Genomic DNA, 27831 nt, shown 5'->3' on the forward strand with positions numbered 1-27831 from the left:
TTAGCAGATGTTTTGTTCTGCCAGATTAAATCTGTTTTTTTTTAAAATTTAAATAGAGAAGAGCAGAACATGTCTTTACTTCTCTCCAATGAAAATGATGCATCTTGTTTTGCTGCTGCTGTTGTGTGTGTTTATGCACTGTTACGTGCACAGAAACTCTGCTCACTTGAAAGATTTTAACACTGCTGCTTTACAGAAATGGGAATAGGTGTGGATTTAAAAAAAATCTTTACTAGCAGTGGAACCTGTTTTCTAGACTGAACGCTAGAAGGGGTGTATTAGATTTAAAGAAAAAGAACACTGCCCCAATTCTTACCCCTGTTGATCACTGTTTAGATAAACAAGCACAATGTTCCTTATTGTTTAGTCTAAACAAAGCAATTAAATTACATTAATGCAATTAATGAAATATTAGCTGTCTTTACTAATTATGTGCAAGGATAATGATAGTTTACAAAAATAATTTTTTCAGAGATTAATGGGTGCTTTCAGCTAGCTGTACCTTTGCAGTAAAATGGAACTTAGCTTTCTAAGGACCATTTCGTACAAGTGGAACTGTTTGGGGTGGACTCCTTACAAAGCTGTTTGGATCTGAGCAGGGGTCTGCCCACTTATCCTGTTGCAGGATCTGTCCGTAATTCCCATAATGGGAAGGCTGTAGCCAGAGCCCTGTGTTCTCTGCAGTGGTGTGGAATTTGCAACAGAATCCAGCCCTTTCATTTTATTAATTTTTATTCTTAGTCATTGTGATGAAAAAAACCCAAATCTGAAGAGTGTGAACAGAGAGTCAGTGTTAAAGTACCCATTGCATGTGTCAACAATGGGTATGGATGAACACTGTTTGATTGCAAGCATAGAAGCAGATATATTCCATTTGGAACTGCTTGCCCATATCTGTGCTTGTATTTAAACTATGTTTAGCACCACTTCAGCTGTTCTGTTGTTGATGCCCACCTTTCCTTAGAGTGGACAAGGCTTCTGAGCCTGTAAAGAATAGCTTCAAAGTGTGATCTCCGCCAATAGACTCAATGGTGTGTTAACTTTGAAACTTAATTATGACTATGTTAGCAAGCTTAACCAGTCTAATGCTGGTTGTCTTAGCAGAAACATTGAACTAGTTTGCTTCTAGTCCACAGTCATAAACTGCTTCTCTCAATTTCCGAAGTGCCAAAAGTTCCAAATTGTTTTCCAGCAACTTCTACAATGCAGGTGTGGTTTCAGTGCAAAGTTTGGCAGCTATGTGTAAATTAAAAAATTTGGAGCATTGTATAATTAAGAACATAAGAACTGTCATTCTGGGTCTGACCAAAGGTCCATCTAGCCCAGTATCCTATCTTCCAATGCCAGGTGCTCCAGAGGGAATGAACAGAACAGAATGAACAGAAGGTAATCATCAAGGGATCCATCCTGTCGCCCATTCCCAGTTTCTGGCAAACAGAAGCTAGGGACACCATTCCTGTCCTTCCTGGCTAATAACCATTGATGGACCTATCCTCCATGAACTTACCTAGTTCTTTTTTGAACCCTGTTACAGTCTTGTCCTTCACAACATCCTCTGGCAAAGAGTTCCACAGGTTGACACTGCATTGTGTGGAAAAAATACTTCCTTTTGTTCGTTTTAAATCTGTTGCCTATTAATTTCGTTTGGTGACTCCTAGCTCTTGTGTAATGAGAAGGAGTAAATAACACTTCCTTATTTACTTTCTCAATTAAATTGAATATCAAATTAAATAACACAAGGAATATTGTATTGTTCATTTTAATATATAATTCAGGAACCCCTCCCCCTTCAGTTTTTTACTTTATCTTACTCTGCTGTGGAATTTACAGTTTGCTGTGTAGGCAAAATCCAGGCCCTCTGCTGCAAAGTTTAGGTCAGATTTATCATGGAGTATGCAGGGTCTTCACTATGACAGACTCAGGTTTGACAAGTTCACATTTGGTCCCATGCTTGGTATTTTTGCTCCAGAATCAGGATTTGGCAACTTCAGAATTCAAGCGAATCATAGAAATTTAGCTGTCCATTCTTAATGAACTATTGTTCCCTACAATCTATTCTTGAGGTGATAATGTACAGATGTTATATGTAAGATCTCTTTCAAAGTGGTCCAAATTAAAAAAATAAACACTTGCTTTGTGCCCTCTGAGGAGTAGATTTATATGCTGTGCTAACATTGTACAGTTTTCCCTGTGAATGTAATGTGCTTTCTGTAGCTCCCTGTGGGAAGATAGCATTTGATCTGAATGGATTGTAACTCCTTTCTGGAAAGAAAACACTGAGAAGCACTGTACAGTAGTACGCTGTTAATTTCAGTATTTCTCATCGCGTACAGCAAATGTGTGGAGATCATTTTGTGGTGAGCTTTTAAAGAGCATGTTTCAAACAATCCTATCTTTAGATGCAGATCATGCTCGCCCTTTTCAGTGTTGCTCTTCCTTTCCTTCTTATTCCTAATTCTGTGCTCTTCTTAACTTACTCCCTCCCGCTCCACTTTAGTCACACTATTCCACATTATAATTATTCGCTCCTCCCTCACCCCAAAAAGGGAACAAAGATACTGTGTGCCACTCATCACTCTTGCTTGCATGTTGCATCCTTTTTCCCCAACACACCCTTCATCTGTTTGGTCTATTCAGACTGTAAGCTTGTTGGAGCTATTGCTCTGTACAGCACCTGGTTGAATGGGGCCCTGGTCCTGATTGTGGTCTCCAGGCATTCCTAGCATACAAATAAATGATAACAGGCAGGCCTACATTGATTATATCCATGAGTTTGCTTGGACTTATATTGAACAGGGTTTTTTAACCACTTTTTTTTTTTTTTATGAAAACAAATCTTAAAAGATGACTGATATTTGCATTCATTTGTCCAGATGTAGGAGGTGCTGGGGGATTTGCAGTTTAAAGATACAAGAAGGGGATATACATTTTCTTGGAGAATAGAAACATATGTTTCTAAGGATCAGTGCCCACTTCCCTAATAAGGGATGGAAATACAGAGGCCTAATTATAAGAGAATATAAATTTTTATAGTCTTTTAGTTGAAGTCTCCATGAAGTAATTGAGAGCAAAGACTTGATGTGACTTTTATTTTTAATGCTAAGTTGGAGAGACACCACTAACTTTATTTTGCCCTGTGGTGGCTAGTAATACTCTTTCGGATGGGAATGTGGTATCGTTGCTGTCAAATGTTCAAGGCTGTTGCTGGTAGAGATATAGAAAGGATAGAAATCTGAGTGGGCCCAAAAGGAGAATAGATAAGAGAATGTATATGAGTGGTTGAGAGATGAGAAATATTAAGTACTGAGTATTTTTCCGATTGTCAGTGTATTTTCAGTATGGGAAGAGTGAAGAGTAGTTGTAAACCATGTACATGGCAAAATTTGTCACAGGATGCCACAAGGGAAATGGCTATAGTTCTTGAAGCAATTTGGTAGTTAGGTTCTACCACTGATTCGGTGGTTAGGGATAGCTGGTGGCATTTTTGTTTGTGTTTGGTATGAACACAAGGAAATGCACGTTTGAAAAACAGATGAAAATATTTGTGATGTGACTCGAACAATGCTAAGCCATTGTTGGGGTAAGCAAAGTGCTGAGCCAGTTACCACACAAATATGGCGTGAAATGGTCCTGGTCCCGTGATCAGATCTGTGCAAACACAAGAGGCTGCCCGCATATATCTGCTTCCAGGACCCTGACTTTATTTTGTATAGCATCTCTCAAACAAGCTGTCTCTAAAAGCTTTGGAGTAAGCTGGTAGTAACAAAACTGAAGTAAAATATAGATACTACAGCTGAATTTAAGGTCTTCCAGCCATCCAATTTCTAATATGGCTAGCATTATTTTCTTTTAATGGTTAACTTAAATAAATGTGCAAAGCACAGTTGTAGACTTTGGGGGGGAAGGGAGATGAGAGAAGGACTTCTTCGATTACCACAATGCATACTACATTAGAATTTACATGTCTCTCTCCCATGATTCCTGAAGACGAGCTCTGTTTCAAGCATAGGGACTCCTGTATTTATACTATACAGTGTGTTTCTTTTTTTCTCCATGCAGCTTCTTTTTTTAGAATAGGTGTTTTGCTGTCAACACTTCTGTGGATAGCAAATACAGCTGATTGTTTGCAATTTGTGCAAGCAACTAGCTTGTTTTCTCTGAAATTCTTTGCTCTTTACAAACAGCTGCAGAATATTTCTGTAAGTGTCTTAAGGACTTCAGAAGAAAAAAATCTCATGAATTTATCACGAAGCTTGAGTGATAGTCTAGGAAAAGAAATACTGAATGCTTATCAGTGTATTGGGCCTATTGGTATGTTCCATACAATTGTGGCAGAGAGATGAAAATGCATAACTACAACCTCTTTTTAGCAGCAGATCCTCAGCTGGTGTAAATCATCTGCAGTGGAGTGATGACAGTTTACAGCAGCTGAGGATCTGCCCCTCAAGTCTTTAGAGGGCAGTTTTGTTTCCTGATATAGTGTGGAGGGAAAAAATATTTTAAAAAATCCTTTCCGATCAGGCAGATTGCCTTGGGCTAGCTACATAGTAAGGTTTCCAGTGTTGTAGCCTAGAAGAGGTTGTGCAGCTTTGCATAAAAAATACAATTAACGGAACAAATGCTTGAGAATAACGAGACTCTGTAATTATGCACCCAGCACTGGTTAATACATAACAAACACTGATGTGTCTCAGAGTTCACCGCTTCCTCGGTTCTGAACCTGGAAAAGGTGCATTAAAACCAGCCGTATACAATAGCAAGTGCTGTACTGTGTATGCATGTCTCTTGGTCACCTATTTGTTGCTCTAAGTGATGGAGCACTTTTGTGTATCTGTATAGAATATCTTCTAGAAGCACCACTATCATTGTCTTGGTGTTTTCAGCTTTTCAGTTACAAATCCCCATTTTTAATCAGGAGGGAAGTAGCGATCTGTCCATGGAAATGTCTATACAAGGTATTCGATGGAGGAGGGGGGGAAGAATCCCATGTCACAGAGCAGAATAATAAAATGACAGCTATACTTAAAAGACGCATGGGTCTACTTTGAACCCACAGAATCAGGGGGGCTCTGAATTAATAAGGAGGAGTCCCCCCAGAGGGCCTCTCAGCAGGGTGGATTTGTTTTCTCTTTGTGTTTAGGTTTGTCAGTTTAGCATTATATACCGTCTCCAATCCAGCAGAGCACTAAAATGTATAGATCGTGCTGAACGTTAAGCACATAAGAAGTCCCTGTAGAGTCAGTGGGACTGCTTCTGCACGGAAGTGCTTTGCTGGATTGAAGACGGAATGCTTGGCACTAGGGTTGAGCCCATAGTGCATTTCATCTTCAAAGTGCTCTACAAAGGCTAGTACCCAGCTTCACAGGAACGGGAACCGTAGGAATATTTATCCCCTCCTTAACAGAAGGGCAAGGTGAGGCTTGGAGCTTTGGTGACGTTTTCCCCAAGGCTGTAAATGGAATAGGACTTAGAGCAAGGATTTGAGTTCAGGAGATTCTGGCTTTCACTACTGTGCTCTCTGAACTTTGTCAGCGCCTCAGACTTCACTGATGGTTTCCCCTTGTTTGAAGGTGGAGAAGATAATCTCTACAGTTGCTCATCCAAGTCTGATCATGAGGATTCCCCCCCAACCCCCCCCCCCCCCCGATGTACATGAGGCCAAAAACATTGGGTACAACAGCTGTGTTGGTTTTTAAAGGAAGGGACTGATTGGAGCACTTTAACCTGTGGGATTATAGTGTATAAAGGATCCATAGCTGGCTATTCTGTGAGTGGCTGTTTTATCTCTGTCTGTCGCACTGTCACTAGCCAACAACAAGCTGTTGAAGAGGCAAAAGCGGAGCAGTGCTGTGCTGTTTGTGCTAATCTTCGGATGCAGGCTGAGATACTGGTCGAGGCCAGCGGTTCTCAAACTTCAGCGAACCGAGGACCCCAAGACCCCTGCTCAGCCCTGGGCCCTGCCCCCACTACACCCCTTCCCCCAAGGCCCCGCCCCTGACTAGGCTGACCAGACAGCAAGTGTGAAAAATCGGGATGGGGGGGGGGTAATAGGAGCCTATATAAGAAAAAGCCCCAAATATCGGGACTGTCCCTATAAAATCAGGACATCTGGTCACCCTATCCCTGACCCACCTCTTCCTGCCCCGCTCCACCCCTGCCCCTCTTCTTCCCTGCCTCTTTTTGCCCCATCCCTGCTCCTCCCCCCATCCCAGTGCCTCCTGCACGCTGGGGAACAGCTGTTCCCCCCGGCATTCAGGAGGCACTGGGAGGGAGGGAGAGGAGTCGATCAGTGGGGCCGGAGGCCCTCGTGGACCCCAGTTTGAGAAACGCTGATCTAGGCTATGTCTGCAACAGCACTTCTGGCAGTCAAACTTTTGTCAGTCGGGTGTGGAAAAAACACATCCCTGACCAACATGAGTTTCACCGACAGACGCTCCGGCGTGAACAGTGTTGTGTCGGCGGGGGATGCGGTCCTGCTGACATAGCTACCGCTGCTTGTTGGGGGGTGGTTTAAATATGCTGACGGAAGAGAGCTCTCCCGTCGGGCATAGAGCGGCTACACGGGAGACCTTACAGCTGCGTAGTTGCAGAGGTGTTGCTGTGCCGATGTAAGGCCTATAGTGTAGCTATAGCTCTGTGTCTGCTATAAGTAAAGTTAAGTGAGTTAACTTCTTGTTGTTGATGATTTTGTTGTGTTTGGTGCTCTTAATGATTATTCTACCTGAGAAATTCAATTTAAGCTACCAAAAAGAAAGGGGGTGGTGGTGGTGGAGTGATATCACCTGTGGGTCTGAGTCCTCTTTCTCCTTAAACTAGCAATGCCACCATGTTTGCGTGTTGGACCCTCAATGTTGTTGTGAAATAGCTTTTGTGTAATAGCTCTGTAGCTGAGGGGGAGTTAGCCCGTCAGTGTTGAGCCTTATTTTGAGTTGGTAATAACTGTAGCCCCCTACCCTTTCCGATTCTTCTTTGCTGAAACTTGGCTTAGGTGTTTAGCTTGGGGCTCGGAAATTACTTTGTTTTTCTACTCTTAGCTAGTAATAAACTTGTAATAAACCCGGATACATATCATGAATTTTGAAACTATCCAAAGGGTAAAACCCTATATAGTTTGGGCCAGGCTGTCCAAGAGAACTCCCTTTCTCCCTATGTGCTGCCTTGCAGCTGTGATCAGCTGAGGCATTTCTCAACATCTTGGGAAAAGATTTTTGGCCCTGGAAATCATTTCATCTGCTGGCCTGAGGGAGCCTGTGTTAGACTTAACCATTGGCATTGAAACCATGGGCGTCTCTCATGTGGACTTGGTGGAGCATGCTTTGCATGGTGTGACTCTTGTAAAGGAGACACTGGTTAGCACATAAGATGCATAAAATATTGTACCATGCACAGGTACCGTGTGGTATGGGGCACTGTTATAAATTAACTTTTTTAGGCTAAAAGGGCTATGTAAAATTTTAGCTGATCAAATCCTAGTGCTGTTAATGGAGTTACCGGGCCATGGGTAGGCCCTGGTGTTGCTTTGAGAATTTACCCCGTATGCCTTAACCAGAGTGGATGCCTCTTGAAATTTTAATAATCTTAGTTTTGAGCCAACTGAAATATTGTGGGTTTAAGCGTCTGCTGTGCATACACAGGAGCTGATTCGTAATGTTAGAGTGGATGAAAGGCTTCTATTGATGAGTCTCTGTGGAGAAATCTTCTCTTCAGAGTTTCTCACAAGTGTGGTGTTCTAATCTGAATTGACGAACATGTAACTAAACGTTTCCCCTTGCATGACTTCTTTAGAATTATCTTCTTGTGTATACAACTCTTTTTACAGAATGCGCCATTGGATACTAGGTCAGGTTCTGCAATAGCTGCAGCTGGGTAGCTTTTTTCCTCCTCCTACAGACAACTTATTCTATTTAAAGAGAGAGTCTAGTTAAGACTTCTCATTTTAATGGAGGTCTGCATATGTTTGAGAGGGACTTTCAGAGTGGAAAAAACGTAAAGATATCCAGTGGGTGTGTACCCTCTCATACTGTATTAATACATTTTCTTAACATGTTTAATAATTTCCCAGTCTGTTTGTATTTAAACTTACTTTCTTGAAACTAAGTTTGCTAGGTCTTATGAACCTGTAGTGAAAATGTGCCATGAATGATGTCACACTTGTTGGCAGCTGGTGAGTGGACTGGTCTCAAGCCAGGATGTTATGCTCCAAGAAAGGGCAGGATGCTTTTAGAGCCCAAATATCTTGGGCCATTCCACCCTTGACATCTCACAGACTGATGTGATTATGACAAAACAGTGTGAGTACTTCACTACTAGATCCATTTAGATGTGGGCTGTTGGGATGTGGGCTTTATTCCAATAAGAACTAAGCGAAGAAAATGGCTCTCTGATAACAAAATTACACCTGATTCGTATTCCTCAACTCCTTCCCTTGAATTTTTTATAGCTGCTATGATCATTAAATTGCCATATTGCAAGAGGTGGCTGCATTTCAGTGCTCTGGAATTAGTTATTGTTTGGTGGTCAGAAAGAGCTTTGGAAGTATCTAAATCAGTGGTGGGCAACTTGCGGCCCGTGGGCCACATGCAGCCTGTCGGTCGCCCACCACTTATCTAAATAGTAGAGATACTTTTTCCTGTGGTGTGGTGGTTCTCTTCTAGAGTTTTCCATAGACTTCCACCATGACTGGATCAGTTTCTTGAGCTGACCAAGCTGTTACAAAAACCCTGGACTAGTAGGGGTGGTTCCGTGAAATTTATAACATTTAACCCATACAAGCTTTCCACTGAAGTCTTTAGATTGTGTACGTTGCAGCATTGTGCTATTGCACAAGGCCCTGAAAGTAAAACTGGCAAGTCTGTTTAGATTGTCTAGGCTGAGAGAAATAGAAAAGAAAACAGTAGCATAAGTGGTGGAACAATAGGTTAGACTTAGATTTTCCTTTTAATCCTCTACTGTCATGGTTTTCAACTTATGGTCTACGGATGCCTGGGGGTCTGCAGACTGGCTAAGATGTCCAAAGGGGTCTGCACCTCCATTTGATATTTTTTAGTGATCCGCAAATGGAAAATGGTTGAAAACCACTGATCTACAGTCTTCTGATCCTGAAACGCAACACGGGCTAAACCACCTTTTTAACCTGATTTCCTGTGATTTGTCAGTGCTTTTAGTTGTGTGCAGTACAGCCTCTTAAGCTTGATGTTTTTCCTTTTAGCGAAGTTGGGTTTGAGATGCCTTAGTTTTGAAAGGAGATGAAATTAATGTCATTCTGTTCTTTAACTGTTAACTACAACATATCATTCCTGGCCCTGCAGGGGTTCTGGTGAGTAAAGAGTTTCTTTGGTTGCTGCAAAACCATTGCATCCTAAATCCTGCTCTGTGTATAGCATTATTTCTTTCTTCGGTTGTAGAACTCTTCATGAGATTATGGGCTTGCCCTTACCACTTGTGAGAGGTTCTGTGCACACTTGCTTCTCTTTTGAACAAAGTTGCATTCTGGGTACTCACAGTTCTCTAAGTGAAACTAAGTGGGGAAATTATTTTTCATTTCCCTTTCAAAAATAAAATAATACAGTGCAGTATTGCTTAGTAGGGGAGTGCTGCCCTCTTTGATCCCACAGGTGCATGTATATCAGTGATGGGTGAATGGGGATGCCTATTGGCTTCACTTTCAAAGGTGTCATGAAGATACATGTGCTCACCACCTTTTGTAAATCAGGCCATGCATATAGTTTGTAAAGCATTTTGGAATCCGTTAGAGTGAAAAGATTTTCATAGAAACATGAAGAGGCCTTGCATCTGCTTTATTCTAATTATCTATCAACAAGTTAAGGGTAGGTGTATTTTCATCTAATACAAAAATATTCTCAGATGCTGGTTATGAATGATATAGAGAAGGTAGATTGAAACTTCTGTTTGTCCTTTCTCATAATATAAGAACAAAAGGATGCTCAATGAAATTGAAAGGTGGCAAATCTAAAAGCTGCTAAAAAGAAATATCTGTACATAAGACTGTACATAAGATACCATTGAAGGGAAGAGATGTTCAGGATTCCAAAAAAAGAATGAGATGCTTATATGGCTATCAAGAAAAACCATAATGGTGACTAGTAAACGAGTTTTGGAAGGGATATAAATCTTCATGCTTCACGGCATAAGACAGTCTCTAAGTTTGGGGGTCAGCCTGCCACCATGAAAAAGCTTCCTCTGATCTCATTAACTACCTTGAGCAGGTTTTCTCATCCCTTCCTCTGAAGCATCTGGTATTGGCCACTGTCAGAGACAAGATACTGGTCTAGATTGAGCTCTGGTCTGGTCTGGCCTTGGAAATTCTAACAGTACACAGATTTTGAAAGCTTGACTTAAATTACATTGAGATTTCTCATGTTTATGCTATACGATTAACAAAATATGTTTTGGCTGGCATATCAGACAATGGAGTAACTTTTCTTTTAAGAAAGATTTGAAATGGAGTATTTTAATCTTATTTTTAGACCTTGGAATTGAAACACTATATTTTAAATGCTTGGTTTTAAATTACATCTTGACATTGGAAAACAAACTAGAAATGCTCAAGATCTTGTATGATGGAGCGTATGGTGCATTTGGTGTTGCAGAAACTTCACGGGTTGATTCACTTAACTGGAATATTAATATTGAAGGATAGGAAAGGGAAGCGTGTGGGAAATGAATATGTCAAAATCACTTGCACCAAAGCAAGATACAAATTGGTAATGAAGGCAGCAGTAACGAAGTGCTGTTCATTAAGAGACAAAATAACATCCTAGAATACATGTGCTATTGTTCTAGATCTGCGTGAAGAAAATAGAATGAACTATTTCTGGACCCTGCCTGAGTTTACATTTCAGCTCACTGTAAGATTGTAGTTAATCTGATATTTTGTTGGGAAACAGATTCAGCTGAAGATACTTCAGATAGGTTCTTTAATTATTTTTAATGTCAGCTTTCTGACTTGAAGAGCGGAGGAACCAGCCAGCTTAGAGGGAATGCTACCAATGAGAGAGAAAATTATTACTATTAAGGTAGTAGGGAAGCTTGGAAAAGGTGATCATAAACTTCAGATTGGACTGTCCTGTGTGAAAGATGATCTGTTTTTTTGCAAGAGCTTTTATGGTCTTGTGAGTGGCTACACAGTCTAACTTTTGAGTTATATAAACCCATCCATGGATTGAGGAGAGAAATGCAGTACTGTTTGCTAGTGTTTTGTAACTTCTCTCTCTTGGCTTGCCAAATGCCCTTTTCCCTTGTTGACTGACTTAAAAAAAAAAAAAACCCCACAAACTGTTTGCAGCAGATGTTGTTCTGGTTTAGCAAACTGATTTTTCAGCCGCTATATCTCCCCTCACATGTTGATATTTGTCAGCGGTTAAGGTCCATTTTAAGGTCATTGTTGTATTGCTTCCCCTGGGTGTTCCTTGCTCTGTCCATTGAAATTTCTTCGGAAGACTGGTGTCCTTTATGTCCAGTCTAGTCCAGTTGTGCTTTGTGTGTAACCTTTGTATATTTGTACAGCACCTAGCACAATAGGCTCTCTGTTCTGATTGGAGACATGGTGGTGTGCTAATAGTACTAATCATTCTAGTGGTTGTGGTAACCAATGAGAGGGAAGTTTTGTTGTGGGTGGGTAAGATTTTTAGGGTTGTGTGGTTTTTTTTATATTTTCAGGGCGTGTTCAGGAGTAGAGTTAATATTGTTTTGTTGTTGTGAGGACAGATGTGCAGCCTGTGGATGTGTTACTAGTGTGTGAAATTTGGTGACAGAACTGTAAACTTAAGTTTAGTTGTACAATTATGCTAAAAAACCCAAGAAGGAAATCACCAGTTAACTTTTTGAGAAGTGCTAACATAGTGGTTTTCAAACTTTTTGTATTGGTGACCCCTTTCACACAGCAAGCTTCTGAGTATGACCCCACTTATAAATTAAAAGCAGGGGGGTAATTTAATGGGGGCTCAGGGTTGTCAGCCCCACAAAGCTGACAGCTCGCAAACCCCATATAACCACCTTGCAACACCCTGAGAGGTCACGACCCCCATTTTGAGAACCCCTGTGCTAACGCCCATGATTTTTGTATTAATGCCTCTAAACAGTGAGCTGTTAATGTGATAAATGTGGGTTGCAGGGAGGGAAGCTGTGGCTTGAGGGGAGGAAGTGGAGATTCCTGGCTTTGATGAGTAACACTACTGCTCTGCCCGCTGCCCTCACCCTGCTTCCTCCCCATTTTCTTCTTTTTTTTTCCTCCTCCCACCCCAGTGGGACCGTCAAACCATCTTCTCAATTTTTTCCCTAAAATAGGTAGTACATCCAGGTCATCCTGTGACGTTCAGATGGTTCTGTCAAAGGTTGTGTATGTGATGGATGTTAGCACAAGCAAAGAGTCAAACTTTTGCTGCGTCTTTTGCAGTAATTGTCATTGGTGAATGTCATAGGAGGAACTGACACCAGGACTGGAGTCACCTAACACCGGTTTTATTAGCAATGTGCATCATAGCTTCATCTAAGTCTTTCCTTCACCTTTGTCATTCGCAGTACATGCACATAGACTATTAAGGAAAGCCAGTCTTTTTCCTTGAAGTAGATAAAGAATCATCATAAACTGTTCACTAATTCCTTTTGCTAAGCTGTCAAGACCCTTAAATTTATTTTGGATTGCACGGTCAGCACCAGCAATTTGGTTCTTTCTCATCCTTGCCATTAGATATAATCCGTGTAAGTATGGCCCTCTTCATCAAGTATAGCCTTACTTTGCGCATCTATATCTGTGCGGTATTGGTTTCTTGATAAACCAGATCAATATCCTTTTCTGGAGAGAGTGAATCTTTACTCTTCTCAAGCTTGATGTTCTTAGACCTCAAGGTGATTGTTGTTCAGTTGTTTCAGTTCATATATTAACTACCTTTGCAGGTTTACTGGCCTGAAAGAAGGAAGAGAGCCATTTTTAGATCACCTCTTTTAGCAACTCCCAAATCCGCCAGGGAGTGACCATTCTACACTCGTTCCTGCGTGAAGAATCATGACCTACGTTCCCTGTAAGCTGTGCAGCAGCCTATTTAGTGCCGCGCGGGCGCTCAGGGAACCTGTCTGGGGACCTGTCGCGGCCAGGGGAGGGGTGTCCCTCCCCCGGCACCAACTATGCCGCAGCCCCCAACCTGCCACGGTGGTGGCGGCCCTCTGGCCCCAACTATGCCGCGGTCCATACCTGCCAGGGCGGCCCCAGCCCGGACCCAGAGGCCCAGATCCGGCTGCGGGTCACCCCTCCCCGAACCCAGCCCTGGCCCAGACCTGCGGGGGCCAAGGGAGGGGCGCCTATCCCAGCCCCGGAGCCATGGCGGGGAGAGGCGCCTCTCCTCCTCCAGCCCAGGTGCTGCTGCAGGGAGAGAGCTGGGGGAGTTCTCTCTCCCCACCGTAGCCCTGGAGCACCCTCCTGCACCCCAAAACCCTCATCCCTGACCCCACCCCAGAGCCCGCACCCCCAGCCGGAGTCCTCACACCCCTGCACCCCAACCCTCTGCCATAGCCCTGAGCCCCCTCCCACACTCCGAACACCATGGGCTCACCCCCACACGTGCACAGAATCCAAAGTGCTCCCCTTTGCCCAGGCTGGTACCAGCGGCTGGTACCAGTGGCCACTTTTTACCGGTACAACGTACTGGCGCACTTTCACCCCTGCCTTGAGGGGACACGGTTTGGAGTTTTAATTGTGAACTGGCTAAATACTGACAGGGTAGGACTCACTGTTTCCTTTGTCAGTCCGCAGGCTAGTCAGTCAGGGAGGAGAGGTAAAAGTAGAAAGACAGTGCCCTTCCCACCTTTACAGTACATGAATCGCCTGATCTGAGGAGAGGACTCACCCACGCTGCAATTAATCACCCATCAACCAACCAACTAAGCAATAAGATATGGTCTAATAATGACACGCCTTGATGGTTGGATGGCAAGCAGCCAAAACCAGAGCGTGCTAAACACCAAGGTGTGTCACTGTAGATACTTTGGAGTGTCTTATTGTGATGAAATATAAATTCCAAGGAAAAACACAGTAGTTGACATTTAAAGAACCAAGTTCTTCAATAGGCATAAGGTTAGTTCTGAGAAAACAGATCCCAAATGATAAATCATTAACATTAAGAAACCTCCCAAAAACCAAAACTACAAATGTCTGACTTGTTGTGTAAACCATGAAGTTGCTCAATAGATGGCCCTTGGACTTATGTCCTGAAGCTGATCTGCCCAACACTCCCTTCATACTGTGAACAGGGTTTGAAAGATAAAGGAAGCCTTCCCCTTTTACAGATAACACTTGAGCTCAAATGACTCTAACATTTAAAGAAAAAAATTGATTTCCTTTATCAGCTGTTTTGAAATCAGAAATTTCAGACTGAACAATGAAACATTGCACTTAAAACCTCTTTGTTGTTGTTCTTCCAGAGTAGTCTTAAATCACACAAGGATTTTTAGTCAAAGCAAGTATATAGTTGCTTTTCCAATTAATTAAAAAAGTAATGTTGCATTAAATGTTTCTTAGGATGAAATCTTACAAATTTAATGGACAATCTGTTGGGCCAAATTCCATAGCCCCCTGTTGTATAGTATCTGAGCACCTTACAATCTTTTATCTTCACAACACCCCTTTGAGGTAGGGAAGTATTGGTTATCCCCATTTTACAGATGGGGAACCCAGAGAAACCAAGTGACTTGTCCAAGGTCACACACACAGTCTGTGGCAAAGAAGGGGCTTGAACCCAGGTCTCCCAAGTCCTAGGCTAGTGTTTTAACCAGTGGACCACCTCTTCCTCCTTATTTGCTCTCCATAAACCTCATCCAGATGGTCCTGCATAAATTGTTTCCTCAGCTGGAGGTAGGGTGCCATCAGCCCTGCCCACAGTCCACCCCTGCTCCTCCCAGGCGCCACCCTCATGCTGCCCCAGGTCCCGCCCCCTCCATATTGGGCCCCCCACCACTGCGTCCTTCCTCATCCCCCACCTGCTCCTGGCTTGCTGCATCCCTCCTCAGTCCCCCCACCCACTGCTCGCCTCCTCACACCCCCTGCCCGCTGCTGGCTCGCCGCTTGTCTCCTCACACCCCCTGCCCATCGCTGGCCCACCACTCACCTCTTCACCCTCCCTGACCACCGCTTGCCTCTTAACTTCCCCGCCTGCTGCTGGCTTGCCGCTCACCTTTCCCACAACTCGCCTTGGACTATGGCACCGACTTCCCCTCTGCCTGGTGGGTGTTTGCCCGCCTCTTCTCGCCCCTGCACTGCCCTCGCCTTGCCCCCATTCCACCAAGTCCCTGCCCCTGCCTGCCTCTTCTCCGCCTCCTCCCCTGAGTGCACCACATCCCTGCTCCTCGCCCTTCCTCCTGGAAAGTCCTAAGTGTCGCCAAACAGCCATTAGGTGTTGGGGGTGCTAAAGCCCTGGGAGGGAAGGGAAGGAGTGGGGACGTGGCATGCTGGGGGGAGAGAAGGAGGCGAGGAGGGGGGAGCTTGGCTGCCGGTGGATGCAGCGCACCTGCTAATTTTTCCCTGTGCGTGTGCCATCCCCGGAGCACCCACAGAGTTGGCGCTTCCCTCCTGCTCACCTCCTTACTTGAATATTGGGACAAATGGGGTCCCAATTGTACATCGATCGGGATGCGTGAGAAAGGGTTAAATATCGGGACAGTCCTGATTTTATCAGGACCTGTGGTCACCCTAGCTGGAGGAGACAGGATAAATATTTACCCTCAGATCTTGTGACCTGATGAGCATCCTCAACTCCTACTGCTTTCACTGGGAGTTCAGGGCATTCAGTACCTCACAAGATTAGGTTGACAGAAGTATTTGGTTGAAGGGTTCAAAGGGACACCATAATTAATACACATGAATTAAATTCCAGAAAAGGGGGGCGGGTGAGGAAACAAACTGCTGATTTGGCTTCAGAAGGGGCTGACTTGAAGGTTAAAGGGAAAGAACATTTTCTACTGGATAGGAATAATTGGAAATTACAAAATACGAGTTTATATAGAAGATTAGTGGGGGAGAGGTCAGAGCTGTGGAAACGCAGAGTGAGTTATTGCTAGCCAAAGGGGTTATACAGGAATTAATGCTATAAGTGAAGTGCAGATAAAAACCACAACACACACATGCTGCTAGAAGGTGGGCTTGTTGCTAGATTGCAAGTGAGCAAACATTCAGGGATTCAATTAGGATTGAACTAAGAAATTGCTATTTTGGTATCAAGTTAAGCTAAATCGCGATCAGCCACTCTTAGATCAGTTTAAGAATGTCCACGTGAAAGGATTTGTACTGATTTAACTAAATCAATTTAGAAACCAATTTAATTACATTGATGCAGCTTCTGTGGGTAGGCTTAAAAACAAAGAGAACCAAGATTTGTGGAAGTGGTAGATGATGATTTGAATTTGATTTCTGTGTGGCAAGGTGGTACCACAAAATCTCCCCTTCCCAAGTTATATTTTGTCTCTACTCTCTCTTGAGTCTCCCTGTGACACAATTAAATTCATGACTGGTGTCCGTATTCTCTGTACCATTAGGCACAGTTAGCAGTGTAATGCTGCCACTGGAATGCTAAGCTTAGTTGTCAGCTTGTATTTTGCTTGAGAATCCAGTAAAGCCTTAGACCCTGCTGTTAGTTGTCAGTGCTTTGAATGTTCCTGGCATACACATACATAATGCATACGTTGCATATAGACACTCTAGCCAGCTTACTGTTGAAAGAAAAGGGTTCAAAGTAGTAGATTTCAGTAATACTGATAGGTTTAAGGAGATGGCAGTGATTAACTCATCAATGGGTGTCTTGCATTTACATGGCTGACAATTCTGTCTGAACATAAAACACTTTATTCAGGGTCTTACCACCCTGAATAAAATTTTAACATCCATTTCTTCCACATGAGGTGTAGACATACTTAGGTTCAGGTTCATGGCAACCTGACTGATTTACTGAATTCATTAAAATAAATGTGTGTGAAAGGTGTCATAGCCCTAGAGACGGAAATTTTTTCCACCCACAGAACAGTCACAGCTAGGATAATAGCAGGGCTTCTCCTATCTTGGTATGGTGTTTTAGTTATGCACAAGCTACTTCTAGGGATAAGAGGGAAGGGCCTCCTTCATACATCTTCACCCCTGGGCCTTTCTGCAGAGGTTGCCAGCTGTGGAGTGACTTCTTGTTTGTGAGAGATGTGGTCACTGGACAAGAATTTCCCATTTTACACACAGGCCATTCATGGCTCTCCAAGGATAGCCAATTGTTGTTACTCACCTTGGCCAGACTTGAATCAGAAATTTAGGGCTTGTTTTCACTGCAGGGTGTAAATCAAGCATTGCCCCCAGCCCAGTTCTCCTCCCCCGCCCCATCTCTAGCTTGAGGTAAATGATGTTTTAAACTCAAGCTAGCTGGCCTGTTAGGGGTGTAGCTGGAAGCCCCGTTGCTGTTGATGCTTGAGCTAGTAATTCAGCGAGGATGCAGCTACAGACTACCTTTCGAATTAGCACAGCTCATAACCTCCTAATCCAAACACTGTATAGCTCAAGCCTTTTGCCAGGTGGCTGCTCTCACTCAAGCAAGGCTGGCTCAACAAGGACCTGGAGCTAACTGCTGCAGTGAAGACAAGCCCTGAGATGGGTGAGGCTGTGTAATTCATTATCAGTCCTCTGATTCATTCTGTTCTTCTCTCGATATTTGCTGTTAATGATGGAAAGGCCAGTGTAGTGTTCTGCCATTTCTCTAGTTAAAGAGTCTTCATTTCTCATGTCTAATAGGTAGTGTATTAAATTAATTACATTGTGAGGTTGCTGGTGTTCAGAAGGCAGCAGATAGCCGAACTGTAAATGCTCTGGTAGTCCAGATTTGAGTTTCCTTCCCAATTCCTGATGGTGGTATGGAGGGCAAATGTAACAATCATCTCCTGTGCGTTTCATAAGGCACTGATGCAGCAAGGTACGAAGGACAGGGAGGTAATTGGGACTATTCATGGACTGAAATTTCAGTATGTACTTAGGCCCTGATTCAGCAAGGTACTTCTTTGACCTGTGTTATAGTAACAATAAGAACAATACAATTCTGCAAGTGCAGAGCCATTGGCTGCAAAATCTGGTTTCTAAAGGAATCGTGAATGTGGGAATTACAAAGAGGCCTCCTCACTTCCTGGTGTTCATTAAGAGTGGGCCTTGCTGATTTGGGGTGTCACCTGGAAAAAATCTCAGGGTAAAATCCTGGCCATATTGAAGTCAGTAACAAAACTCTCATTGATTTTAGTGCAGGCAAGATTTCAGCCTTATACTTCAGCGTCTGCATGTTCTGAAGCTGACTTTAATTACATGTGGTCAGCTTCATGCTGGGGTTTGTGTCTGCTGACATTTCTCAAAGTGGGGGGGAGAGGGGATGCATTCCAATCAATTAGCTGTGAACTTGATTAAGGAAATGCACTGTAAAAATGAGGCTTCTAAGACTTGTCAGCGAGCTGAGTTGAAATAATATTAGGAAAGTGGAGGAATCCGAGAACAGTAAGTACCAAATTTACATTAAATTGGCTATGTTGTATGAAACTTTTGTTGGGGAAACTGGTGTGTCCTTTTGAACCTGCTGCTTTCTGTTTTGCCCTGAAGATATCCCTTTGATTTAACCCTGCCAAGTACAATGCTCTTCTTTTCAAATAAACTTGGTTTTGGTTTAGCAAATCAATACAAGATTGGTAAAATAGTTAGTCTCTTCGATTAGGTGAAAAGATTTTTTTGGAGGTATTTAATATCTTAATCTGACTTATTGACACTGATACTTATCTACCATCACTAGCAATTTTAGGGTTTGAACCCGAGTCGCTGATTTCAGTGGGAATTATGATTAGGCTTGCCGGGGTCAGGCCCTTATTTTTAAATTCCACTGGATTATAGTTAATAAACACATTGTGATCTGACATTCTGATTTGCTGTCATATAGAGCAGTTAGCAAAAGAAGCCACTCCTGGTGCAGAATTCCTGTAAGATTGGGGTGTTACCAGATACGGTATTGCATGATACAAAATCTGAAGAGTAGATAATGTCTGCAAAAAACTGGACAACGGCTAGTGTACTGGTACACTGATATCAGTGCCTATCATGCTGACCATTATTATCTTGTTGTTTCTTTGTATTTCCCAATTTGTATGACTGTATCATCTTTTTTTTCCCTCTTGACTGATATTTAGACTGTAAGCTCTTTGGGGCAAAGACTGTCTTTTTGTTCTGTTTGTACAGCACCTAGCACAGTAGGGCCCTGGTCCATGCCGAGGGCTTTTAGACACTGTGGTGATATAAATAATTAATAGACTATCTTCTGTCTCATTTGATAGAAGCAGAGATGAAACCTGTTGAGGGCAGATATGCCTTACTACAAACAATTGTATTTGCATATAATAACTTCCTATTTGGAATGCGTATTCTCAGAAATGGGCATCAGTTTTATCTAGGCTTGTACCATGTTGCAGTAACTGAGTGTCTTACACATTTGTTAAAGTGAACACAGTTCTCTTTTTCTCTCTAACCCCTAGTCAGTTGGAATTATTTGTGGGAGGGCATGGACAGTTGGTTGTACTAGGGCGGGGAGGGAGAAGCTAGGTCAAAGGGGGACTTGACACTTATTCTGAATAGAACTGTTGTGGTAATGGGGCCTACCAGTTTATCCTAATTGTGAGCTCAACTGAGAAGAGTGAGTGAAAGTCTGTAAGATGTCACAATAACCTATGCCAATAAACGTTGATGGGAAAAGGTGCAAAAGGGAGACAGACTGAATTAGTCTTAACAAAAACGCCTACTGATATAATTCAAGAACAATGTTAAGATAATTCTTGGTAACCAAGAAAAGCCTGGGGACAGGAAAACAGTGAACCAAAATTAGGGTATTAGAAACTAGGCCTAATTGGTGGACAAAATAATGAGGACCACGAGTCCTCAGAAGGAGATTTTGGGGGATGACGGCAATGCTGGCTGATTAAAAGAAGGGGAAGGAGTGAGCCCCACTGTCTGCTGGGACCTGGATCTTCTTTGTCCTAATCCTGAGAGGTGCTGAGCAGACTGGGCCAGAGAGGGAACCAGATGACATTGTCCTCTCCACTGGCTCTGGCTAAATCCTGAATACCACCTGGGATGTGAGACTTTGTGCCCGCCCCATTTCCCCCCCACCACCACCGAGTATGTCGTTTTCCATCCACACGTTCTTTCTTATCTTTGCTATCCTTCTCAGTTTGCCTTTTGTCTTAGAGTCTGGCTTAGCCAGCCGAAAGTGTATATTTTGCTATGCTGCTTTGAGTCTGTGATCAGAAAGAGGCTGTTAAAAGCAATGCCCTAAACAGCCCATTGCTGGTATAAGTTTGCCAGGTCTCAGAGTGGCCAATAAGACCATGTGCTGTGCCTGTGATTTTTCCAGAAGAGAGATTGCAAGCGAAAGTTAACACCAGAGACAGAAGCTGCACTTTGTCTTTGCTGTTCCTCCTTCTCCCTTCTTGTGTATGTCTTGTTTTATCTAAACAGGGTCAAGGGTCAAACTTCAGCTGCATTTATAAACTGCATTTATAACAGGTCCAACCCATCTCAATTAAGTTCCCCTCCAAAAAAGACAGTTATCTTTGATACCATCTGAAAGACTGTCAAACAAGGTGTTTTACTCAAAAAAATTCTCCCCAGGTAGAGTGGAAAAAGGAACAAGGGATGTTGTTCAAATGAAAGCCTTATTCTACATTTCAAATGCTTTAAATAGTAACCCCCCCCCATTTGTAATAAAAGGTTAAAAAGATGTTTAATTGTGTTTGCAATGGTGCTAAGCAGGGCTATGGGATCTGTATACCAAACCTTATTTGACACGGTTTAATGTTAGACAGTTTCACGGTCATGTTAGCACCTTTGACTCTTTGGGGGGAGATCGATCTAAGTTATACAACTTCAGCTACATGACTAATGTAGCTGAAGTTGACGTAGCTTAGATCTACTTACCGTGGGGTCTTACGGGGTGTACTTAGATCTACTTACGTGGGGTACCGTCATCCTATGTCGATGGGAGACATTCTTCTGTCAACTCCCCTTGTGCTTCTCGTTCAGGTGGAGTACAGGAGTCGACGGCAGAGCGATCTGCGGTGGATTTAGTGGGTCTTCACTAGACCCGCTAAATTGACTGCCGATGCATCGATCGCTGCATGTCGATCTGCCGGTAAGTGTAGACAAGCCCTAAGTGGTTTGCCCAGGGTCACAAAGGAAGTCTGTGGCAGAGTAGGAATTTAAACTTAGGTCTCAAGTCCTGGGTTATAGTGTTCTCTCTGCTGCTTATGTTCAGCAAACAGGCAGCCTGAATTCAGAACCAGTGGGAGTTTTTTTTGTTTAAGGACAATGTAATTTTAAAGGAACAGCAGATAAATTGCTAGAAAAATATTACATGGCTCAAGGGATGGACATTTATTAAACAAAAATTAGGCTTTATTGCTTTACTTTGATCATTCATATTATCCCAAACACTGAATTCTGAACATCAAAATTGAATGGCCACTAAAATTCTTTTTTTTTTTTTTCCTTTCAGGGAAGTTACCCAGTTTGGGAAGATTTTATAAACAAAGCTGGGAAACTGCAGTCTCAGCTAAGGTAAGTTTCTTATCGCATAGCCCATCCCCTTGGCATGTGGGACATGCTAGACATACTGCGTAGTTTAAATGGTGTTTCATCCTTGATAGTCTATTTAGCATGGTTTTAGTTTAGCGTTTCTTTTTAATATTTCATATTCATAACTCATCGATGTAAATTCTGTGTGCCTCCTTTTACAGTTTTAGTATATTTTAGAAAAATAGCTAATTGTCCACACAGGACTGTAAGTTCTTTTCACATTTTCATTTTCATGATGTGGCCCCATCTGGAATTCTAATGTAAGACAGTTGATTTATTTTGATTTAATTAACCCATAGCTTTGGGGTCGAAAGTCCTCGCATTATTTTTATAAATGTAAGATAAAGAAGGCTTATTAAGTTACAGAAGTACTCTAAATATTGGGTAAAGTCTATGGTAACCTAAAAACTAGGACAGAAGATCTGGCTGCCAAGGAAATCCCAGTGCTGGGTCATTTGGCAGCAGTTAATAACATGTAACTAGTTGGGTCTCAGTATACTAAGAACATTCTGGATAACTTTTCATAGACTTCCATTAATAAAATATTATTCAAGCAGCTTCTATATCATATCACAACTTGGTATCTGTAACAGAATCAACAGGCTCATAAAATGCCTTTCTGCTTACATAGGGAGAGGGGAGAAATTTAAATTGCATGTTACTATGAACTGAACCTTATTTCCTAAACTAATGGGATATACACTTCTCATATGTCCTATTAAAAACCCCACAAAAATCCTGTATGTGGTTGGTTGCCTGACGTGTGCTTCCCTTTCCATGCAGTCCCATCCCATTGGGTTTCCCAGGTGGGATTCACCTGTCTTACTGAAGAAGTAAAAGGAAGGAAAGAGGAACCATGCTTTCTCTGACTCCTATTAGATTGTGTAGTTATCTATTTTTAAAGATTGTTTTCAGGTTTTTTTTTCCCCCACCCCCATGTCCTTCTCTCCTCCACCAGCAGTCCTGCAGTATGGGATTTGAAGCGTGCCCCTGGGGCTAGGAAGGCATTGTTTTGGCCAATGTGAGCTTGCTTGTCCCCACCCTATCCAGCCCCCACCTGCCCTTTTTCGATATGTGTTGCCAGTAAGGCAATTGCCATGTACTGGGAGTACTTAAATGCCAGAAAGGTTTTACAGGACTGTGCCAAAGTGTCGCTCCAAGTTGCAGATCATTATTAAATCCACTTTGGATTTTGGAAGGCACAACTGGAAAGAGTCTGCCTGGGTTCTTAGATGTTCAAACGTTGTCTGGCCAGTTTCCAAGTTCTCCCTGAAGTCTTATCCTGAATGGGATGGACTGGAAAGTGGAGCCATATTGGTACTTTTGGAAGGAGCTAGGCCCACTTCCTTATCTCCAGGAGCTCCTCCATGTACCCAATACCCCGAGTCTTATCTGGCTTCCTGCTTCTGCCACCTTTCCCTGCTTGGGAAGCTGTAGGGATAGATGGCGTACAAATGCAGCTGTGGCCAAGTGTGGGGAGGAAATGACACACAGCGAGAAGTGGGGGTAGTCTGTACAGAGGACAGGTGGGGCTACTGCTGGGAGAGGAGAAAAAGGAGTGGAGTCCTTGAGGGGGTTAACTGTTTGAAAGGTTACAGTGTAGTATGTCCTTAAGCTAAGGTGTGTTAAACAAATTAGGGCAACCTGGAAGTTTTTAATAATTTATTTAGGAAATACAGTTTGTTTGCCCAGTTGGGATTGCTTCAGAAACCGCTCCAGTTCCTCATACATCCTGAATGCCACCAGTTCAGGACAATTGGGCAACTCCTTGTCTTTCAACAAGGAGACCAGAATCCAGGAGAATCTCCAGATCCTGGCACACACTAGCTAGCCAGATCTTGCCCCCTGCTTTGTCTCCCCAGTACATCTTTGGTCTCTGCCATTTTCTGGCTTATCAGTGCAGGTTTTCAGAGTTCTTCCTCATTTTTGTAATTTTCCTTATGGGCAGCAGTGACAAGGGACATTCCTCTCCTGCCCCCAAAAAAGAGGCTCTGCATACTCTAGCTGCACCTGTACAACATGGACCTTCGTCACGGATTCTTGCTGTGAAGCTGCCCTTCAGAAGGAGCAATGGCATCTGGCAGCACCTCAAAGCTCCAGACTACCTCTCCGCTGCCCCTGGCCTGGACAGTCTCTGATGCCAGCTGCCCATGACAGAGATTTACCTGAATAGGAGCTTTCAGATCCAGGCCTTGTCCTCAACTACTGCAGCTAGAAGAGTAGAGGACAATTTCCAGGACACCATCTCCTCCAGCAGCTTCTTTTCAAAGGGGGGAAGTGTTTGCCTTCAGGTGCTGAAGTTCTGTTGCTCAGCCAATTATTTTATAGGTCTTATTCAAAGTCTTTTTTCTCTACCACCCACGCAGCACAAAGAAAACTTCCCTCCCAGGTGCTTTAATGGCTCTGTGCACAGACAGTTTGAGGATTCACTCACTCACTCCCAGAAAATGTTAATCTTTTGCCTCTGCTGCTTCCTTTGACAAAGGGGAGAATATGTAATCGAAGCTGGAGTCAGGCCCCCCTAGTATTTTTTATCAGAGAAGTGGAACCTCCTTATTAACAATCTGGATAAGATAATGTAGCGCATGATTTTGGAAGAGCCTAACAATAGGAAAACAGTGCTGGAAAAATCCAGGTCTGGAAATAGCCAGGTCCATGAATAAGTATTAACAATTAGCTAGAGAAGCCCTTCTCCTCCCCCTGTCTCGGGGCTGACCTACAAATGACAGCATGTAGAGAGCCCTCCTTCCATCTGTTTGAGGTCATCATCTCTTTCAAACCCATATCTTGGATCAGAAGATTGAGAAGGCTCTTAGGAGGAATTCTGCACCGGCTGTAGCCCAACCATGCACTACCATTTATTTCTCCTCTATTTTGAGGGTGTGCATGAAGTGAGGGTTGGATAAAATCCAAGTAGTCCAGTTCCAGCTCTCCCAGGAAAACCATTCTTTATCTACAATTATGACTGCGGACAAGCTTCCCTGCAGCTTTCTGCTCATGTTTTTGGTTCGGCGGGGTGTGGCTTAGATGGACTTTTGCCTTTAGGCCACAATGAGGAGACTTCCATAAATTTTACTTTGTCTCAGATCTCTTTAAGGAAATCTTGATTGTTTGGGACTCATTTGGAATGATCTCTCCAACTGTTGTGGGCAGGAGGGAATTCACTATATTCGCCTATGTTTCTCTGTACCTCATTGTCCATGAGGACTAAGTATTGCTGTGCCACTGTTCTCATTTAATCCCTAAAGTCCTGTCCTAATTTCATTTAAATCAGGATACCCAGACTGTAAGAGAGAAAAAGAAAAGCTCTGGCACAAAGCTGCGATGTGTAGGGCCCTCAAGACCTGCTTATTTAGAAAATTGGAATCTGTTTGTCCATTCTGAGGGTAAGAATCACTGGATGCCAGCAGCTAGATTGGCTATCTAAATTGATAAAACTGTTTATCTGGATTATGCAATTAGCAGGCCTTCCTTGCCCTTTGAACCTTAAAGGCCTATCCAGTTCACTTCCTAGGCAGAGCAGGTGAGCAGCTGTAGCTGAAGAAGTGCAAATCTCCCACTTGGTGGTCCCTGCAGAAGTGTTCTCAACATACTGCCTCTATGCTTTCATCCTCAGATGCTGCCTATGGATAATGCATTCCTCATAGCTTGGTGGGCCTGCCCTCTGTCAAGGATGTGGGGGGTGATCGGGGGGAAGGTATTCTGTATCTTGTGCATTAGTTCTGATGGAATTTTCTTCAGGTGGCTCGTCTGCCTTTGCCATCTAGTCTCTTCTGCCTCTTGGGGTGTGTGTTTGTCTCCTCCTTGTGGTGAGTCTGCCTCCGGTACAGAAGAGACTTCTTACTTGTAACTCCTTTCTTTGCCCTGGTTCTGCTTGCACAGGCGCGCACGATTAGTCAGCAGGTGCAATTTTGTTGTTGTACATGTTTATATATAAGACATTTATAAGACATTTGGTTTAGCTCCTCTAGAGGCAAAGGTGGAGGTGGGTCTAGCTGGCTCGGCAACGAAGACTGAAGGTGACCTGCCTGTAAAGAGGAGAATGACATAATCATTTGTTCTGCCCTGGTGTAACTGTAGAACAGAGAGAACTCTCTGGGTAGTGAATATTCTCCTTTTCCCACTGGTCCCAAAACTCCCAAACAGGATCAATGGATCTCTTGGAAAGTACCCATTTGTGCTCTCACAATTATCAGGGAGGCAGGTACACTTCAAGTGAGAACTCAAATGATGTGCTTAGGATAGGGATTTGACTGGGACTGCAGAGAACTTACTTCTCCCTTATCTGGGGATGTATCCTGAAGCATACAGGTGCCTCCCAAAAATAATAGTGGCTTTAATTTGTTTAGATTCTTTTTCATGTTTGATTGCTTTAATATTGATTCATCAGATAAAATCCGCTATAAGGGGCTGACTGCATCCTTTTGAAATAACACCTGTCCTGTGCAATTCACAGTACAGCATTAGCATGTCCATAGTACCAGCACAAAGCAAGGAAGAGATTAAGAAATGAAGGCAGAAGAGGGCTAAATTCAAACACAAAATAGAGGGGGATTTGTTATATTGTTGCCCCTGCAAGTTCCCACTAGTTTCTTAATAAGCCTAAACATTTTTGACAATAATTAAACGGGCAGCAATGAGACACAGCTAATGTTTTGTTTTTCTGTATGCATTTCAGGACTACAGTAGTAGCAGCTGCTGCCTTTTTGGATGCCTTTCAGAAAGTGGCTGACATGGCTACTAACACACGTGGTAAGCAGATGTGTCAATATTTAGTTTAGCAGAATGCTGTGTCCAGCTTATATCATTTGTGGTAGTAATAATAATAAAAAAGCCTTACTTGTTACCACTGACAGGCAGATCTGGTAGACCTCTGTTTGATGAGCTCTTACTTTGAATATGGAGAATATGAGATGGTTTGAAAGATTTGTGGAAAAATGATGGAGACCCATAATTTAGATTTGTTTGACATAAATCGTTTTGAATATTTCTTAATTGCCCTCTGAATTACATGCTCAGGAAGAATATTTTAACTGTAGATTTATTGAAATCTGTATCTGTTCTCACTCTGACACTTTATCCCATAAATAAGTTTAAAAGAGATGTAAAGCCAGCTCCTCAGCTGGCGTCAATCAGTGTAGGTTCATTGAAGACCATAATGCTGTGCTGACTTGCACCAACTGAGGATCTGGTCTGTAGTTTTTTTTAATTGCTTTTTAAGCCTCGGTCCCTGGATATCTGAGGCAGTTGCCTGCACCTTCATTTTAGAGGAATCTTCCTCTATCGTCCCCACCTTTCCATACCCTATAATTTTTCCTTAACCTGCTAATTAATGGCCAAACTAGTTCTCCTGGCCTTTAGCAGGAAATGAGGGATGTTCAGGTTCATATGGGTGACTGACTGCAAGTTTGTCCGTGAATAGACCAGTAGAAACAGTGCAACTGACAATCCTGCCAGACCCCTAGGTGAGCGGGGAGCAAAAGGCTGCTTTTCTGTGGTGTGCCAGATGACCACTGACCCAGGCAATAAGAGTTCTGATGTCTCTGCAGAGGCTGGGCTGGCCAGTCCAGCAGGGCTCTGTTATTGAAGAGCTATTCCAAAGTGAATGTACAACTGTTCATCAAGTTGTTTTCAGTAGTTTCTAGCTTTGGGTTTTTGGGTGGTGTCCCCCCCCCCCAAAATAAATCCTTGCTAGTTTCTATCTCTGAGTAATACTGCATCCCTAATGTTGAAAAGTGTGACGTTTAATTAGCAATGTGCTAACTATCTAAGCCACACTTTTCCTTCTGAGAGCAGTAGTAGCAGCTGGAACAAGAGTTAAATAAGGGCACTGTGACAACTTTGAGGAACCAGATATTTGTTTTTAAAAGCTGCTAATTGCATTCTGCTAAGCTTATCTGAAGGAATTTTTTTATCTACTATTGGTGATATTAATACATACGTTAAAAAATGCCAGCTCATACATGTTAGACATCAAACCATGACTGACAGACTTGGCTTCCTGTGTACATTGCACGAAAGGGACAAATCTAGAGATGAGACTGTCACAGGGACCCAAGATGAAAAATTTTGGGTTTGGAGTCTGAAACACCCCTCCAAAAGGTCAGGCTTGGCTGAGCTCTGCTTCAGTGCTGGGTCACTAAAAGCGCTTAAAGATCATTAAAACATTCTTTTTACAAGTGTTTTGAATTCTTGAA

At 42.9% G+C, this 27831-nt stretch overlaps 1 protein-coding gene across 16 annotated transcripts in view; it reads left to right on the plus strand.

Moving 5' to 3' along the window:
- Positions 1–27831, plus strand: part of MTSS1 (MTSS I-BAR domain containing 1) — a 175476-nt gene that overhangs the window by 2507 nt on the left and 145138 nt on the right. For 15 of the 16 annotated variants that reach the window (XM_073330172.1, XM_073330171.1, XM_073330177.1 and 12 more), the window contains exons 2-3: positions 21555–21616; positions 26313–26386. The exons of the other annotated variant lie outside the window; for it this stretch is intronic. In XM_073330172.1, the coding sequence (XP_073186273.1) occupies positions 21555–21616; positions 26313–26386 (136 nt within the window). The remainder of the gene's footprint in view (positions 1–21554; positions 21617–26312; positions 26387–27831) is intronic. 16 annotated transcript variants of the gene reach the window in all.

Source organism: Lepidochelys kempii, chromosome 2, assembly GCF_965140265.1.
Source record: "Lepidochelys kempii isolate rLepKem1 chromosome 2, rLepKem1.hap2, whole genome shotgun sequence".
NCBI lineage: Eukaryota > Metazoa > Chordata > Testudines > Cheloniidae > Lepidochelys > Lepidochelys kempii.